General features: G+C 51.2%; 1 protein-coding gene across 9 annotated transcripts in view; it reads right to left on the bottom strand.

Moving 5' to 3' along the window:
- NCOR2 (nuclear receptor corepressor 2) overlaps positions 1-18,017 on the bottom strand; it is a 253,577-nt gene that overhangs the window by 156,017 nt on the left and 79,543 nt on the right. For all 9 annotated transcript variants that reach the window (XM_037375337.1, XM_037375342.1, XM_037375343.1 and 6 more), the window contains exon 3: positions 7,158-7,285. In XM_037375337.1, the coding sequence (XP_037231234.1) occupies positions 7,158-7,285 (128 nt within the window). The remainder of the gene's footprint in view (positions 1-7,157; positions 7,286-18,017) is intronic.

Genomic DNA, 18,017 nt, shown 5'->3' with positions numbered 1-18,017 from the left:
ATTACACCCAGTTTGGGGTTTCGCTGCATTTTCCAAATAGTTCCCACCTGGCTGGTTTATTCCAGAGATTCCTACTTTGCTGAAGGGAAAGAGTGTTTTTAATTGCATGGGAGTTATGCCTGATTAAATGAAATAAACCAGCGTTAATGACGCAGTGGAGCGGGTTAGCCTCCACCTGGAGTCCTTCACCACAAACACTGAGCTACTTCAGAGGCAGAGCAGCACGAGATCTGCTGACACACTGGGGCTGGGTGCCCAGGGTTTGCCCCCACATCCAGCCAGCCCCACACAACTCCGCTGCGGCAGGTCCAAGCCCAGAAGATCAAGATAACTCAAGACTAGACCTTTGGTTTATTTACTAATTTGCCAAACTAATCGCACCCTGCCAGCTGCAGAGCTGTGTTACTCATTCACTGGGGCAGTTTCCTCAGTAGACTCACGTGGGGTGTCAGGAAGGTACGAGCAGGTAAAATCCTTAGAGCAAGTGTGGGTCGCGCTCCAGCGTATACAGGTCACTGGGACCTAGGAAAACATCTTCTGCCACATTATACCTACACCAAAGCCAGGTGAGTGTGAGATGGGCTCGGGGGGCGGAAAAAAAAAAAAAAGGGGGGTTGAAAGGGGTTGACTGCTGGCTGAGTCTCGAGGAAGCCGAGAGCATCACTCTCCTGCGAGAGAGGATCAAACAAGACATCCTAAGCTGCCCTTGGAGCTTGTAAGAGCAGCCATCATGAGATCGAAATGGATCTTCTTTACTTTGCTCAAGCCATATCACAGGGAAACGGGCACATACAAACTTTTCAGAGGTCCAAGAGGACTCTCCCACCCAACTAACCCACCTCAGGAGCACGCTGCCGGTCTTTCCAGAGCACCACAACCCTCCCCTGCTCTTCAAACCTTCCCATTTCTCCAGCTGAGCAGCAGAAGGTGGCAGCAGGAGGAACAACTGCTCTTCAACATCCAGCAAACCCAGCTTGGCTTCACCAAGACGTGCCTCCTGCACCAAGGGCTCTGAACACCAGCAGCCACCCTGAGCCGGCTCCCACCAACTTCCCAACGAGGGCACGTTTTCAGTTTTGCTCCCATCCACAAATATTCTTCCCTACATCACAGGGCCAAACAACACAGCCAGGCTAGAAAAATGGCTCTTGCTGTCTCTTGGAAGCAGAATCAAGACAAGTGATCACCTTGCTGCAGCTGTTTATTTCTTCCAGCTGAGATGCTTTGGTGGGAATTTGCCTCCAAAAATAAGTTTTTAGAAAAAAAGTCTCCAGCCCCCACAGGTACAGGCTGACAATAAAATGCTTTTGAGAGCGAGTAATACAGAAAACCGCTAGTGCTGAAATGAATTATTTATAGCTAACGCTAAGATTTGTCAGAGGCTTCAGCAACCCCTTTATACTAATGATAGCTGGAGTGGGAGAGTGCGCAAATTGAGATGTCTTACAGAGGGAAACCAGAGGGTTTGTAGGAGCAAACCTGCTGCCAAGCAGCTAGAAAAACCATGTACAGGGCCACCTGATCACCTGTCATACAGGTGGAGAGAGGGAAAAGCCATCACAACAACAGAGGCCATGGAAAGAACAACCTGTCTGGGTGGGGAAGGTGGAGCTCCCACAGCCTCAGCACCATCTACCAGCAGCAGGATTGAGTCTTCACAAGCCAAAGGTGCGGGACTGCCTTTGCCTTGAGCAGGATGCTTAGCTCGTCATGTGGTCCAGCTCAAGGACACCCAGGTCCTCTCGAGGTCCAACCGAGTGGCTGTGACGAGGTGGTCCCATGAGCAACCTTGTGATGCTCCCAGCTGTGAATTTCCACCCTAGGGCAGGTAGCTGTGCCTCAACCGCCCCACACAACACCCCCCCAGCCAACTTCTTCCAAGCCAACTGTGATTTAGAAGAGAGCAGATGCTTTACTTTAAAGTTGCATATTGAAGATCCCCATACACAGAGCCTGAATTATTCATGGACAGGAGCAGCAGGAGCTTTAACACTGTGCCACATAACGGCACTGCCTCACTCAAGAGGAGGAGGAGGAACAACGTTTGTGTCCCTCCACAAGCTCACCCACACACTTCCTCCAGGCATCCAAAACCTGGAGCCCCAGAGGAAAGCTCCCTCGGCTGTCCTGGGTGGCTGCAGGACTCCCTGAACTTAGGAGGCTTCAGGGACATCCCCCGTTTCACCAAGCCTGCTGCACACACTGCAGGATCACCCTTCCTCCCCCCAAATAAATCTGGTTCAAGATGATGCATGGGAAAGTTGCTTCATGAACTGTTACCCCTTCATCCCAGCCGAGGCAAAGCCAAGGCGTCCCCTCGCACCCCCCTGCCAGGGAACACTGCCCATTCCGTGAAGCCTACTGTCTCCACACCTCCTCTGTGGAGCCCTCCGTACCCACCCACGGATGTGCCTGCAGCCCCCACCGGAGCAGGGGGCACTTGCAAGACAAGACTTGTCCCCAAGTGCCTGCACACCAGTACCTGCCCTTTCCAGCCACTATTCTCCCACGTTCAGTTACAGGGAGGAAGAAAACGCAGCTCCCAGAACATCATTTCAAGAGTGGGAAAGACACAAAGATGTATGGTTGCAGGGATTTCAGTTGCACCACGGCTCACTCCCAAGGAAGAGGGTCACCTTTAAAAATGGAAACTTAATTAAAGACCATAAATAATATCAGATCGGTCGTGCTGTTAACTCGGGAGCAGTTGATGCCATTTGGCCCAGCACAGATGAAGACCGAGAGCTACACATGATTTCCAGCGGCCACGCACACTGCCCCAGCTTCCCACTGCTCCCCAGGCTCCTCAGCCAGCAGGATTAATCACATTCAATAAGCACAGTAATTAGGCCTGCTCTCATGCTATATTGCACATGGCTATCTCAGATGGCTGCAGAAACACAGCAGCTGCTTCACGTACCCGAAGTGTCATACTACAGATCAACACTCTTCAAACTCCTCACGACTGCTAAGCAGAAAGGCTCTGGAAAAGGAGCATGGTCTCCTGAACTGGGAAAATAGGCTCCTATGAAAACAGTGACTCATCTTATTCTGGGTAAGTATATTTATATATTTATACTGCGGAATATACTGTGTTAACATGCATACCACTTATTTACAGCCATGTTTTCTGCCAGAGAGGCCATTATCCACCCCAGCATTCCTGCGTTAATACGGAACCTTACTCTAAAATCCCAATGCAGAAACACCCAGTTCTTTGATTTTTCAGACCCCTCACCCCACTGGCACCTGCCATTTAACACTCAACCCAGCTTTTCTCACTTCTTTTGTGGACCAAAATAAATAGAGAAGAGGGAAAAAAAACCTAATCCTTGTCACCTTGCCAGGACATTCCTCTTCAAGTATTCATGGTACGACTTGTACCAACAGCAGATCCTGAAATACTTCTCTTCGCTCCTGCAGTCCAGTTGGCACAGCCAACCGAACAAGCTAAGGGGAAGTCTGTGGATCCTTCCAAGAAAAAGCCTGCTACCAAAAAAATCATCAAGGAAAGCAGCACATCCCTGCAGAGACAGACAGAGCCAACTTTCCCTATAGCAACAGACTCAGAGCGGTTCAAGTTTTCCTTCCTTCTTCCCAGCCAGAATTGCTGCACAGGCAGTGCAAATTCTCTACCCATCCACCAAGGGCTGACGACAACTCTCAAGGCTGATACGCTTGGCAAAGGGCAGTCTGCAACTCCCCAGCATCTCCTGCAGCACTGGGCTGCCCAGGGTGGGGTACAGGAGACACAGGAGGCACACCACCCCTGAAGGAGGAGAGCCCACCATGGTGTGACCCATCAGCAACTGATCCTCTCCATCCTGACTGACCCACCAGGCTCAGCTGTGCAACCATCCAGCTGTCTGAGCCTGACATGCAACAAGCTTCTCACTCAGGGAGCCCCCAAATGTGGGATCATCTTGGCACCCCATTCCTTCCAGCAAGTTGCCACTCACCAGCTTTTTGCCACCAACACGTGATTCATACTTAAAACATGACGCCCACGGTGAAACTTCACCGCTCATTTCCTCTTCCCTGGACCACAGCTAAACACCATCCTGGTGGCTACAGCAAAACTGCAGCCAGGAGAGACAGAAAACCTGCAAAGCTGCAGGAAAACCATCTAAGCAAGCCCAAACAATTTCTACAGGATTTAAAGCATCCATGAGGTCGAGCCTCAAATACCATATGCAAAGACAGCCTGCAAAAGCTTTAGAGGTCCATCCAAGGTAAAAGCAAAGCCAAACTGGGGGACAACCACCCCAAAACCAGCACAGAGTAAATTCCTGTGGCTTCTAGGAGGGAAGGGTGAAACAGCAGCCACCCATGGCTGGCTGGGCTCAGAGGAACTGGGACCCAGCTGCCCGAGGGCTGAACCACGCTCTCTGGCTGCAGGCTCTGCTCTGGATCAGTGAGAGGTATGGCAACAGCAGGGACGTCCACCCGGGAACATGCACAGGGCTCAATCTCCAGCACCGTCAGTCTGCCACATCCCACCTGCACCAGACTCACAAATTGATCTCTTTGAGGACAGAAGTAATCCTGGAAGAGCAAAAGCCACCGCAACCAACAGCAGACAGGCTGCTTCCTCGGAACATCCAAAGCAATGGGGGACTGGAAGGGCTCCCCTCCGCTGACAGCTGCCTCAAGGGGAGGATGGTCTTGCACTCACCACCACTGAGTGCTAGGTGGGGTATCAGGCTGGAAACCAAGGTAAGGGTCTTCCTTTCAGACACAGAACAGCCCTGTGCCTCCCTCTATTCACCCCCTGTGCCCGCGCTGCAGACCTGACTTGTTTGCCTTCGGTCACTCCCTCCTCCCCAGCCCCTCAAAGTGAGAGCCAGCTGCCTCTGCTCAAAGCCATCAATCCCAGCCCAGGAACAAAGCCAAAGTGCTTACAGATGCGCCTGACACAAACCTGCCAAGGGGACTCAGCTGCAGGGATGGCTGCTCTCCCCACCCTCCCTCACCCAGGCTTTGCTCTGCACCAGGCAGAGCCAGAGCTATTTTTTGGGATGGGCATCAATGAGCGATCCAACCTGCTCCAGAAGCTCCAGGATCCTGGCCCTCAAGCACCCGAGGAACCCTCAGGTGAGCAATCAAGCACCCAATGGGCTCTGTTTACAGCACATCAGCCACTACTTTAGAGCAGATCCTCATACCACGAAGACGAAAAAGCAAAACCCTCACAGGGTAGATTAAGTGTAGTGCTTAAAGATGCAGAGAAACAGCAGTTGGCTTTGCAAAACAGACTAAGACCTCCCCAACCCCACCCAGTCTGAATTACTCCAATAATTAATTACACTGGACTGAACATTTCTGCAGGCCTCCTCATCCTACATCCCCAGACACCCCAAAAATATTTTTTTTAATGGGTCTATATCCCAGCACTCTGGCACAAAATGCCAACTGAGCTGAACATAAGCAATATTTTTAGCTTTATTACCCATTATAATTTTTACAAAAGTTCAATATTTCAGATGTTACAGGGAAAAGGGATGAAATCTAAGTTGGGCCTCTTACAAAAAAAAAAAAGCTTCTTTTTATAGCATGCCAAAACTTCACTGTTCAGGTTGAAAGTGATCTAGACCAGACAACCTCGATTAACATTTACCCACATTCATATGATTGTCAACACAAAAGTAAGTCTGGAGACCTTGAAACATTTGTAAGCCAAAGCAAGATGCTTGGATGACCACACCACATTAGGCATGTGATACAGCAGACACCAAGGCTTGCAGGTGGTTTTTTTTTAGTTACATGGAAGAACCAAGATACAGTTTTTAAACAGCATTATTTAGACCTTGAAACCTTCATTTTACTGGAGAGCAGAACTGGTTCTCCATTTTGCAAACTGTAAGTAGCATGAAAAACAAAACCAGGCAGGAGCATGTTGCTCAGTCTTCTTTACCCATCTCCCCCAAATTTAGCTGAATTCCACCCACTTCCAACTTAACCATGTTAGTCTGCACTAAGAAATCAAAGCACTGCCTGGCTTGCTTTGATTTCTCAATATGCTGCAAGAAATTACCAGTCAGCAGCAGCAGCATTACCCTCTGTACATGCAAGGGCCACAAGCACCATCCAGGAGAACAAATGCAAAACTAACTTTGAAGGCTGCTTTTTGCCTCCAAATTCTTGGGGGTTTGTTTCTACTGGGCACTAAGCCAAACCCATCCCACTAGAAAAAGAGGGTCCTGTCTGCATCTAATGCCCTCACACATCCAGCACCCTGAGGTTTTTCTCCTCTCCCCCTAACAATTATGATTTTAGAGAAAAAGGATTCATCTCTGTGACCCTGCCCTGGTTTTATCCTTAGCCTGACTAAGGAATAAGCATTAAAAAAAAATAACACTTTGCATAAATCCTTTTTTTTTGCAAGGCTCTTATTTCACTTCCAGGCCAATTTTTTTCCAAAGCCACTAAGCATCAAATGCAGAAGAGAAACTGTGAGAGCACAGCATTTTGAGACAAAACAGAGAGTGAGAGTGACAACCTTCAGAACAGATCGGCTCCTGGGGTTACAGCATCTCCAGCATCCCCAGCCACGCAGTGCTTGCCTAAGCAGCACCCAAAACCACTGCCAGCCTCCCACAGGAGGCTACAGGAGAAAGCGGGGACACAGGGAGAGCCATGAGGGGAGCAGACAGGAAAAAAAAGCAATTCAGAGACAGTTGTGAGGGGAAGGCAGAAAGAGAAAAAACCCAATGAAAGCGGGGAGGAAGAGCAGCAGAAGAGGAAGCGGAGATGCACAGTGGAAATGAGCTCTTCTCCCTCCAGCCTCAGGTGTCACCAACCAAACCCAGCCACGCAGCTTTATTTTCCACATTTAAGAAAGCTGCTGCAACCAGCCACAGCAATGCGTAGCTCCGCAGAAGTGAGGGGGGTGGGATTTTTGTTCTTTGGTGGTTTTGAGATGTCTTTAAAACGCACAACAGTCCAAGGGAAGAAACCAGAAGGCAAAAGGTGCCACTTGCATTAGCACAACAAAGCAAAACCGTGACAGAGAGGGAGCACGGTCAGTACCAACGGTCAGTACCAACGCACAACAGAACATCAACATCGCCCAGGGCTGGCACAGCCGCCCCCCACACCACAGTGCGAAATCCACACGCTCAGGATGCCCACGGCTGGGGGAAGGCAGCAGCCAGTACCTTTCATTGCCCGGCTGGAACTCGGAGAGCAGGGACGGCCTCCGCCGCTGCGGCTGCATGATAGACCCTGGCGGGAGATGGGAAGCGAAATCCCTGGAATGATGCTGGTACTCCAACAGCGCAACGTCCTGCAGAAACAGAGAAGAGCTCGTTAGGCTGGTGGTAACTTTCAAGCAAGCACTGAACCCCGACAACTCAGAAGAAACCATATAGATACCCCTCCTTTGAAGCACTGGGTGCTGGACCACAGAGGTCAGTGCTTTTCGCCCCCTGAAAGGGTTCCCAGTAACCCCCAGTCCCACACCGCCCTGGGATGGTGGCTCAGTCCAACATGCCCCCAGCCTTCTGCAGGGGCTGCTGGCAGGCTGGCTCCAGGGATGGGACCCCAGCAAGCTCAACCCAGCCAATGAGCACACACGGAGGGATTTTTTGGCATCCAAGCAGTCCTGCTGACAACTTCAAATCGAGAGGAAGAACAGGTAAGAAGAAAATTAAGTCACGGGATACTTTCAGCTTCAATAATCCACACAGCAGTACAGAGAAAGAAAAAAAAAGAAAAGAAAAAAAGAAAGCAGCGAAATCACAAATGTTATCTTGAGAGTTTCCCTTTAAACGCAGCTCCCCTGGGCTGAGCTCAAGGGGTTTGAAAGGACAGTTTGCTACTTATTATGTGTACGTCCCTTTTGTTCCCTGACCCTTGGAGAGTACAGTACAGTATGTTCCTGATTTTAATTAAATAAGAAGCCCTCCTGCTCTGTGCCACACACTGATTCCAGCAACAGTATTTTAGCAGCTACATTCAACTGCTATTTTTTATTTGCAGATAGATACTTGACCAGAAGACTAATCATCTAATTAACTAAGACCTTCAGCAATGGCATAGAAAGCCCTGCCACAGAATATCCCTGGTAACCCTGACATATTTACATTAGACGAACCAATCCCACCTGGGAGTCTATTTTGAACAGTTCTCAACTGGAACAAAACAGCCCTGAGTCCCTCAAAAAGAAATTACAGAGTAAAAATAAAATACAAAAAGAAATCAATACATAAAATACCACATGCATGCAGCTGGGAGTGTGGGCAAGGGACTCTCAGCCTTAACAGGTATAACAGAAATTATTTGATAAGATACAGTGAAGATTAACACACTCCAGCACTATGAAGCTGGAGAAGTGCCCCAGCAAGGTATGCGGCAAGCAAAGGAAGAATTTGGGAGCTTAAATAGCAACAACCTGCACCTGGAGGAGCACTCCCAAGCTGTAAGTGATCAGGGCAGCCCAGCACTGGATGCCATGCTCTCCCCCAGCCAGCTGCAGAGCAGAAGGGAATATCAAAGCCCAAAATCTTTGACCACTGTAGAGTAAAACAAGATGTTTGCATAGTAGCTTTCTGGAAAGCCAGGAAGAAAACCAGAAGTGGTAAGCACTCAGTCCAGCCAAGAAAAGCAGATCCCTGACCCCACATTCAGGCTCTCTTGCACAAAAGCTGCAAAGGCCAAATACCAAATAGTGGAGACAGGGGAATGGTGGTGGTGATGGCCACTGCTTCTCCTTGTGCCCAGAAAGCTGCACCAGTTTCTGGAATAGAGTTCATTCCTCCCCAGCACCAGGCGACAGCATGGTGCAGCTCCTTTCCCATTCTGACCAACCTCAGGAAACACCAGGAAGCCTCGGCCGGCCCCAAGCTCCCGGTCTCCACCTCCAACCTGGCCTTTCCCAACCTCAGCCTCCGTGGCAGGGACTGTCTTCAGACAGGTTCTTGCGACAGGAGGGCAGCACTACTGGGACAGTGTCCACTTGTCCTCACAGGGATGCTCCACTGGTGCTGTGGATCCAGGTGTTAAGGAGGATTCTGCCCCGTGATGCTGCTTCTCCTTCAGCTTGGAGTCCATCCACATGGGACACCACGGGGGGCTGCAGGACAATGCCACCGGTCCAACTGCAGACAGGACAAACTCCGGTATCTGGAGCGAAAGAGCCCATTCGCTCTTACAGCCCCAGCCAAAGCAGAACCGCTGCCTAGAACAAGCTTCCCCACGTTCGTGCCTGTCATGGTTTTAAATACAAAAAAAGAAGAGCAATGCAGCTCCTGACATCCACCTCCAAAACAAACACACCATGTCTGGGAAGACACATCAACAGGCCCACAACCAGGACCATCACCTTCTGTGGGCGTATAAACAAGAATTACCTGTCTGGGAAGCTCAAAGGCTGTGCCCTTGAGGGAAAAAAAAAAAAAAACACCCACCAAAAAAGGCTCTTGCACGTCCTGTGAACCATCTGTTTTTCCTTTCCCCTTGCCCACACTCAGCTGAGCTTTGTCTTTTCCTCCCCTAACCCCACCAGAACATTGCTAGTGGAGCCCAGAGCCTGCTGGCATGGCCTGAAGTGATGGGGAAGCTCATTACGCTGCGCCATTAGCTCCAGGATGGGATGGCACACATGCCTCTCCGGCATCCCCACCGAGGGCAAAGCTGGTGAACACTAACCAGCTCCTGCTTTTCCAGACATCACCCAACTCACTCTGTGACCTGCTCCACTTTGCTCACACCAGTGTTTGCTTTTACCAGAAGAAAGCATAACCCAAAAATTAGTGAGGAGGATTAAAACTGACAAAATTTCTGTGCCCTATGATGAACTGTCAAAGGAACCACAGGAGACCTGGCAGGACACAGGTGGATTAATTGCTCAGAAAGTTACTACAGTAAATTGCACTGTGAGCTATGACTGTTTTTCAAACGCAAACGCCAGAAAGGTTTACGAGCTGCCTTCAGAAGAGGCTTCAGTTTTGTGTAGACGCGTTTTAAAGACGCGTGCTGGGAAGCACCTCGCTGCCAGCACCGCTGCACCTTCCCCACGCCAGCAGACACCGGAGAGCAGCGTCCAGTGGGTGCCACATCAATTCCCCCCCACCGAACAGCATTCAGTCCCCATCCAAACCCAACATTTCTAGTGCATCCTTGGCACCTGCTCAAGGGCAGCTGTAAGACACCCGAAATAAAAGTAGTAAAAAAACTCTACAGCCCCAAGCTACACGTTGCTCCTTCTCCTCCCTGTTGCTTTGCTGGGTTTTGTTCAATTCTATTTTTTGCTCTCCCTCTCCCTACTGCTCTCTTAGCATCTCCTGCCCTCTGCAAACCCTCCTCCCACCCCCCCAAACCTGCTGATGTGTCAGAGCACCTTCTCCAGGGCTCTCAGTTCTCTTGCTGCCTCTGGTCAGGACAGTGTTCCTTTTACACCAACCTTCCTGTTATTCCTTGTGGCTCAGGTGCTCCCACACAGATTTACTTCGTGGAAGTTTTGCAGAATTTCATAAATTCAGTAAGTATTATGATTCAGAAATTAAGGAAGTAGAAAGGCCAGGGCACATCAGCAGACTCAAGGGGGTGGGAGGAGTGTTTACAGAGTGCAGGAAGATATGCAAAGAGAAGACGAGCACCTTTTCCACTTCTGCTGATAGAAATTAAGCTTCTTCACTCAGGCGAGGGACAGAGAATGTTTCTAAAACACCACCAAAGCAAAACAACCAAAATCACTTTGGAAGTCTCAATGGCAAGGCCTTATCATTCTCCTGACAGAACAGCAGCTGTCCAAAATAAAACCCCAGTTAACAGAACATGTGTCCTCTCTAACCATGTGGGCAGTGTAACAGGCCAGAGGTTCCCCTCCCCGGACTGCACTGTCTGGGGCTGTAGCAGGGTCAAGAACCAGCTCGGTGATGCCGAGGCTGAGCTGCCACAGTCAAAGTTACACTCCCTGGGGCATCCATCCTTCCCGATGGAAGCAAACCCACACAATGCCGTAGGAGCAGCCCTGTGAGCAGTCAGAAAGCTTGTTTGAGCAGGAGAGATACAGCCCAGACACAGCCAGCACAGACACTCCCCAAAAATACTTCTACCATGGAGCATTGGCAGGAGGATCCATCCTCCAGCACAGACATCTGTCCCTCCAGCAGCTCCGCAGTGCAACCCTGCTGTGCACATCCTTGCTCTGGTGTCTCCTGCTCCTGCAACCACTCACCCCACCAGTGCCTGGCCAACCCACAATGGCCAAGGAGCAGCAGTGGGCTCAGGTCAGTAGCAGACTTGGGCAAAACATGGAAGTCACCCAGCCAGGAGAAAAGGGTTGGATCCCTGTCGCTGGGAGTGGTCCGACATCCAAGTGCAGCAAAGAGGCTCGGTCGTCGCCACCTTTCAGTCCCAGAAATGCTTGCTGCCTTTGTCCTTCACAAGCCACCTGGTATTACTGGCTACAGATACAGATACATATAGCTGGAGAGCTGCCCTGGCCTTGCATGCAAGAAGGAGACACCTCAAAACCAGCAAGCCACATGTCTAAAGCTTAGGATGAAGCCAGCTAAATTAATTAGAAAAATGACAAGGAAAACCTACATTATTCAGTTTCAAACTATGCACCTGCGCTAGCTCCCAAGCACATCACCCAAAAGAAATCAAATCAGGGAGCAAGCTCTTCAGGGCTGAGCTGCCTCAGCCTCACGTTGCACTGCTTCAGCTCCAAGCAACCCACTGAGAAGGGGCTGCACGCTGCCAGCAGCAAAGGGACACGTAGCAGCAATGCGGGGCTGTGTGCTGCTGCTTTGGAGGTGATGGGGAGCACAAAGAGGCACTGGTACCATCGCCAGAACTGCAGCTCCTCACAGCAGATTCCCACAGCAGGGCACACACTGCAATTCAGCAGGCAGCAGGAGCCACAGGCACCCGGGGCAGACACCAGCATCCCACGGGAATGCTGCAGAACCCTGGCCTGGACACACAGGTCCAATTCCCTCTCATCAAACCCTTTTCAGTCAAAGCCTGCTGAGGAAGGGTCTTGCAAGGAGAAGGACTGAAACGCAGCTGCCTTCTGCCTCAATACAGCCAGAAACCTGCCCTGACAAGAGCCGAGCCTCCAGAGCCGGGCCTGACCCCATACCACAAGCCCTGGGCTGGGCCAAGTCAGCACTAGCAGCATCGCCGAAGATGGACAGCCACCGAGAGTGCCTGGAGTGCCATCAATCACTCAGCAGAGCAGTGCAGCACAAGGCCAATGTTTTAATAAATAAAATGCTAAAGAGCCAACAGCAGCCTCATTAAAATACACTTCTTCATGCAGCAGACCGCGGAGGTACTTGCGTCCAGCCAGAGGTGCCAGAAGCATCCTTTGCTGCCAGCGAGGGAGGTGGACACGTCCACACAGCCCCTGCCCCGGGATGCAGGGAAGGGGAGCTGGTGGAAGCACTCCCAGTCTCAAGGTCTTTCTGTGGTGGTGTTTGATCCGGGAGCACTGAGAGCGCTGTCTCCCTCCCCTTCCTGGTAAATCCTCTGACCCTAAATAACCTGAGTCTATCAGGCTCATTTAGATATGCTAATCAGACTGTCTAAAGCCAGGAGACTGAATGCAATATTACAGAAAAGCCTTCGGCAAAAACAGAGACAGCCCCACGGAAGTTAAAAAAAAAAAAGGGGGGGGGGGGGGAAGAAAAAAAAAAAAAAAGCAGCAGCTTTTTCTCTCCCCCTCTTTAAAAAATTTTCAGCTGGCTGCCTTACCTACCATAATGTCTCCAACAACATCTTTTGTGCTGTCCCTTGACCTCAGAATAACCCCCACGCTAAACTAATAACTGCACACAGCCGCACAGCCCTGCTGCATCTCTCACTTTCTGTTTTGAACGCGTGCACTTGCTGCTGTGCTTCATTTCTCCTTCCCCCGCTTGCAGCTGCCCGAGTCTGGCACGCCTGACCTCCGAGGAGGGAGAAAGATGTTTGAAAGCGATGCTGGAAGCACCCCTGGGCACTGACCCACAGCATGCAGAGCCAGATAACGCTACGCCACAGCCAACAGCAGCTCTGACCCTGCTCTCCCAGCTCCAGCACACAGCACATCCATATGGACAAGGCATCTACCGACTACTCCACCCAGATGGTATTCCCACGGCTGCAAGAGGTAGCCCCTGAGGAAAAGATCCCAAAGACACGAGGCCTGCAGAAAGGGAGCCTCGAGCTGATATGGCAACAGAAATGTGAACTGCTCCTGCTTCCTTCATCCCACCAGCAGAAAAACAAGTGCAAGCCCAGAGCTCCTGGCTTCCTTGGGAAACAGCTCTGGAGGAAACCCGTGGAGACCTAGAGCACAGCCAGGCGAGCACCTGCAACACAGCTCAAGCAGCCCAAAGCATCAGATCCTTCCCCCGTGGTTTACCACATCTTCAGTCAAGAAAGCAACCAGGAGCTTCCCACCGAGTTTCAGTGCAGGCAGCTTCGCTTGCAAACCACCAGCTCTTGTTTTGCAGTGACACCGAGAGTTGTGATGCCGGGGTTGGTCCCCAAATCCACCAGCTGAGTTGGCTCGGGCCCGGCAGAGGGTGGTACCGGTGCCAGCAGCCACCTCTGATGGCAGCATCTGGCACAGGCAGCACCTCACCTGCCCAGCTCCCCAGGAACCCGAGCCCTCACCCAGCCACGAGCCGCTGTCCCACACTGTCCTCGTCACCTTTTGCAGGCAGGCAAACGGGCCAGGGCACTGCACACACTCCTCAAGGAGCAAATCCCAGCTCCTTGCCACCTCCAGCAAGGATTAGGTTGTGGGCTGTTCATTACAAGCTCACCCAGCATTGTATTGCGAATAATTTTTATTTCCTAACGACGTGCTATTTCTGCTGAAGCACTCCCAAGCGTTTAGCCTAAATGAGGCCGATTAATAATGGCATGGTCCAAGCAGCAAGTGAAAAACAATGCCAAAGCATCCCTATTTATTTCACTATTTATAAGCTGCCCCTTATCTAAATTTCAGGAGAGGCTGCCTGGCCCGTTCCCACTGTCCGTGAGCAGCACGCGTGCTGCTCCAGAACTCCCTTGAACTGCTGGGGAATGGATGGGCGAGGGCAGCGGGGCTGGATCCCCCCAAACTGTGGCACTGGTGGCATGCAGAGCCAGGGCTGGGCACCGTACAGGTGCTGCCCTGGCACATCCCACGCTCCGCTCGTCCCACCGGCTCTAGAGTATCTGGGCACCTTGCTCCACCCCACGCCTCACCTTCACCCTGGGTGTCCTGGTTTCCAGTGGTATTTCCTCAGAGGAGAGCTGAAAGCGGCTGCAGACAGCACTGCCTGGAGCAGCACCCACACCAGCCCCACGCTCCCTCCCTCTCCTCCTGCTTTTCCGCTGGTGTTTCCCCAAATCAGAGAACACCCCGCGCCTCTGATGCCCAGAACTTTTCCCTATACAACGAGGATGGTCAGAGGGGACATACAAATCAGAGTAGCCCAACACGGTGGCCAAGACTTGACCACCCAGTCTCAGGCTGTCCCCCTGGGACACACGGCAGGTTGAGCTTCCCACAGCGCCAGGAGCATGCAGTAGTGTATCCCAACTTGAAACCTGCAAGGCCCTCAGACGGTCCAGCAATTAATTTGTGCAATAAGCTGCTGCTTGGACCCCTTGATGCTAGCCAGCAGCAGGAGGCTGGGCTAGCAACCAATGCCACCTGCAAACCAGCTCTCCAGTGCAAGGTGGGGTGGCCAAAGTGGCACAGCCACCACTCTGGTGCTCTGCCAGAGACAGGATATACTCCCCCCTCCTCCTGCTCTGCACACCCTGAACTTTGAAAAAAGAAGTTGCTTTAAATATCTTTCTGCCAGCAGCAAGCATGACCTATTTTAGCAATAAAAGGAAAAGCTCTCTGGTGCCTGGATACCCCTTGGCACTGGCAGCGCAGCAGTTGCTCATCAGACCGAGAAATGCACTTCTTAGCCTCTGCCTGAAGAAAGTAATTTTTCCAAAGCCAATTCAGGTAAGAGGAAGGGAGAAGGTTTGGGAGGAACTGGGGCAGTAGCAGAGCTGTCACTGTGTGAGGTCTGGGCACAGCAAGGGCTGTGACGGTACCAGCATGGCATCAGCCCATCACCCTCAGCCTGCCCAGCGAAGAGGAGCTACAGAAAACCTCCGAAGTGCAAAGGAGGTGGTTATTGATCAAAACAGGTTGTCCACAAATACACCGCTGTCTGCCCAACTTCCTCCTCAAAACCCTGGGAAGAGTTCACTGCAGGTTTAAGGAGGGGGAAAAAAAAACCCCAACATAAAACAAAACGATGACTCCTCCAGAGTCAGCTCCACTGTTGAAGATAAGGTCAGTAATAAAAACCTGGCTGAATACATGCATTTTTATCTTGCCTACGGCAATGCAACATGTGCTGAAAAGACAAATGCCCTTATTGTTCCAACACAGTCTCATTGCCATCCATCTCTCAGAAGCTGCTGACTTGGCCTTTTGTTTTAGGAGGTGACCAGACTGCGCGTGGCCCCTTCTTGGAAGGCATTGATTTCTGCTGCCATCCCTGCACTGCGGCCACATCTGCTGCCAGCACCATTAGCATCTGTACCAGCTGCACAGTAATGCATCCTTCCTGACGCACTCTCCCCTGTCTCTCCAGCAAACCAGGGCTGTCAGCATCGTTTAGCTGTCCCGTCTGAATATCCCATTCATGGAGAAGTCGTCACGTCTTGGTGGGGGCAGCTCTCAGCTGTTGTGGCTTCCCAGTCATCTGACCAGTGCCGGGTGCTGGAGCCAGCCAGAGGCGCCCGCAGAGCAGCAGCACACCCATTACAGTGCTGCTTTTGAGTCTCTCTCCATCACAAGACTTTTGTCCCAGTCGCATCCAGGCGCCTTTGAGCTGGGAATGACCTGTCTGCCCTTCCTCCATCCCCCATGCCTGGTGCTCTGCTTCCTGAAGCCACTCGTGGTCACAAACGCTCCATGCAGGGTGAGCAGCTCTCTTCACACAACAAACCCAAAATTTCCACCTTAAAAGCACTAGGTGATTTTGCTCCTCATCGCATCTCTCCTGTGGTGTAATCCCCCACCATCTCCCACCACACATCACACGCAGCACCCACAACCTATCTGCAGGTCCATGTAGGACCCTTTTGTCTTTCCACATGCCCCACTCATCTCTCTTCTACACTTCCTTACACCTCCACAGCAAATCCTTCAAAGAACCTGACTCGCTTGGTATTTTGAATAAATGTGGTGACAGTAACAACCAGCAAAAGCCTCCAGTCTTGCAAAAGGTGTCTCCAGGGGCTGGTGGGACAGCATGAGCAGTCAGCCTAGGAGCGCAAGCAAAGACTTTATGTCTCCAGAAGTGGCTTTAATGGGTCTCTCTACCTTTGCCAAACCACATACACAGCAGAAGTTCTTTCTTCCCCTGTGGATTTACAATCTTGAGATTAACCAAAAGCAAAACATCACCCTCTGCATCAAATCACATCCAAAACGCAGATTAGGGGGCAACCGTAAAAGTTTACAGTAGCTTGATGAAAAAAAAACCTGGTTTGGATAAAGGCTGTATCCCAAGGAAAATGAGCTTTAAATACAAACTGCTGTAAGCCAACTCCTTCCTGACAATGGGGGAAACCCCCCAGGCAGGGAATTAGGTGTCCTGTTCCTTCACCCCCGTGCTCTCACAGTCCCACAGCACAAAGCCAATTTTCCCAAATCCACCGCTGAGCTGCTCAGAGCTTATGCAAGCCGTCACTGGAAAGGTACGCAAGAGAGATCGCACTGAGTTCTCGTGACAGACCTGAGCAGAGTCAGTATTTCCATGGTATGTTTCTGATTGTCAAGTCATTCCTTAAAACATTAGCTGGAGCCCAGCAGGCAGAACTCGGGATGCAAATCTCTGGCACGAACCGCCCCCTGCTCTGCTGCGCAGCTGGTAGCAGGAGGCTTTTCTTTGCGCTCAGAGGTGGTTGGAGAAGGCTCTTCGCAGCCTGGGGGATTTTAGCATTTGGCACCGTAAACTCTTCCGTTCTGCAAGTTCCTGGAGCACCGACACAGACTGGCATTTTGCTTCCAGCAGATAAAAGTGTGAATAACTACTCCAAGGAAAACCAACACAGCAGCAAAGGCGTCTCGTGCTTGTAATGCAAAATACACTGCCTCCCTGCAGGCTTACCTGGCTGTTGCCTTGCCACGCTGAGCATGTCACTGCAGAGATGAGCTAGCTCCTGCCATCTCAGGGGTTTGCATCTCCTTACAGCACCTTCCACCGTGGGATGCTGGGTCTAACTGTCCCTGCTCGAACTGCTGGGAGGCGGAGTCCGGGCAGGGAAGGCACTCAGTTCCCCCCAGGCCACCATTTGGCTAGGACACCAAATCAACACAAGTTTGCACCAACCTCTTGTCTCTGGTTCAGACAGACAAGGAAGTTATTTATCATGGGCCAAAAAAAAAAAAAAAATGAGCGATTGGGCTGGGACGCTCCTACACAAGTGCTGTTTTGCAAATGGGGAGTTTAATGAAGGAACTGAAGAGCTGCTCCCAGACAGGAGAAGTGGCATGGAAGAAAGCACAAAGGTCTCAAAGCCGGGGCAGAGGTGTTAAGCTCACCTTTCCATCTCAGCTGAAGCAGTGTGCAGGGAACGGGGGCAAACAGCAAGCAGGAGGCATGCTGAGTGCCTCTTGCTTTGCAGGGAGGGGACAGTGCTCCCCGATGGGGACTAAAGATGGAGCACCAGTTTCATATGCATGTGCACACACCTCAACCCTACCAATCCTCAAACCTGTTTAGCACCTCTAGTAGGTAAAACACTAAGAGCACCCCAAAAAGAGAAGCTGTTTTGGAACAGAGGCTGCCGCATGAGGACACCTTGTGTGCCCCAACCCCCAGCATCTCCTGCAGCTGACACCACCATCCCAGGAACCCCAGCCTGCATGTGAAGCCGCATCATTCCTGCAGCTCTGAAATGTCAGGGCACTGACAGAAGGATGACTGGTAAGGAGGGCACAGCAAGAAACTGGATCCACACAAGAGGAAAAGAGGAGAACCCTTCTGTCCCCAGGGAGTATTGATCACAAAGAG

This window comes from Falco rusticolus, chromosome 1 (genome assembly GCF_015220075.1).
Source record: "Falco rusticolus isolate bFalRus1 chromosome 1, bFalRus1.pri, whole genome shotgun sequence".
In the NCBI taxonomy this organism is placed as follows: Eukaryota; Metazoa; Chordata; class Aves; order Falconiformes; family Falconidae; genus Falco; species Falco rusticolus.
Note: the sequence above shows the minus strand (reverse complement) of the source record. Positions and strands in the feature narration are given on the sequence as shown.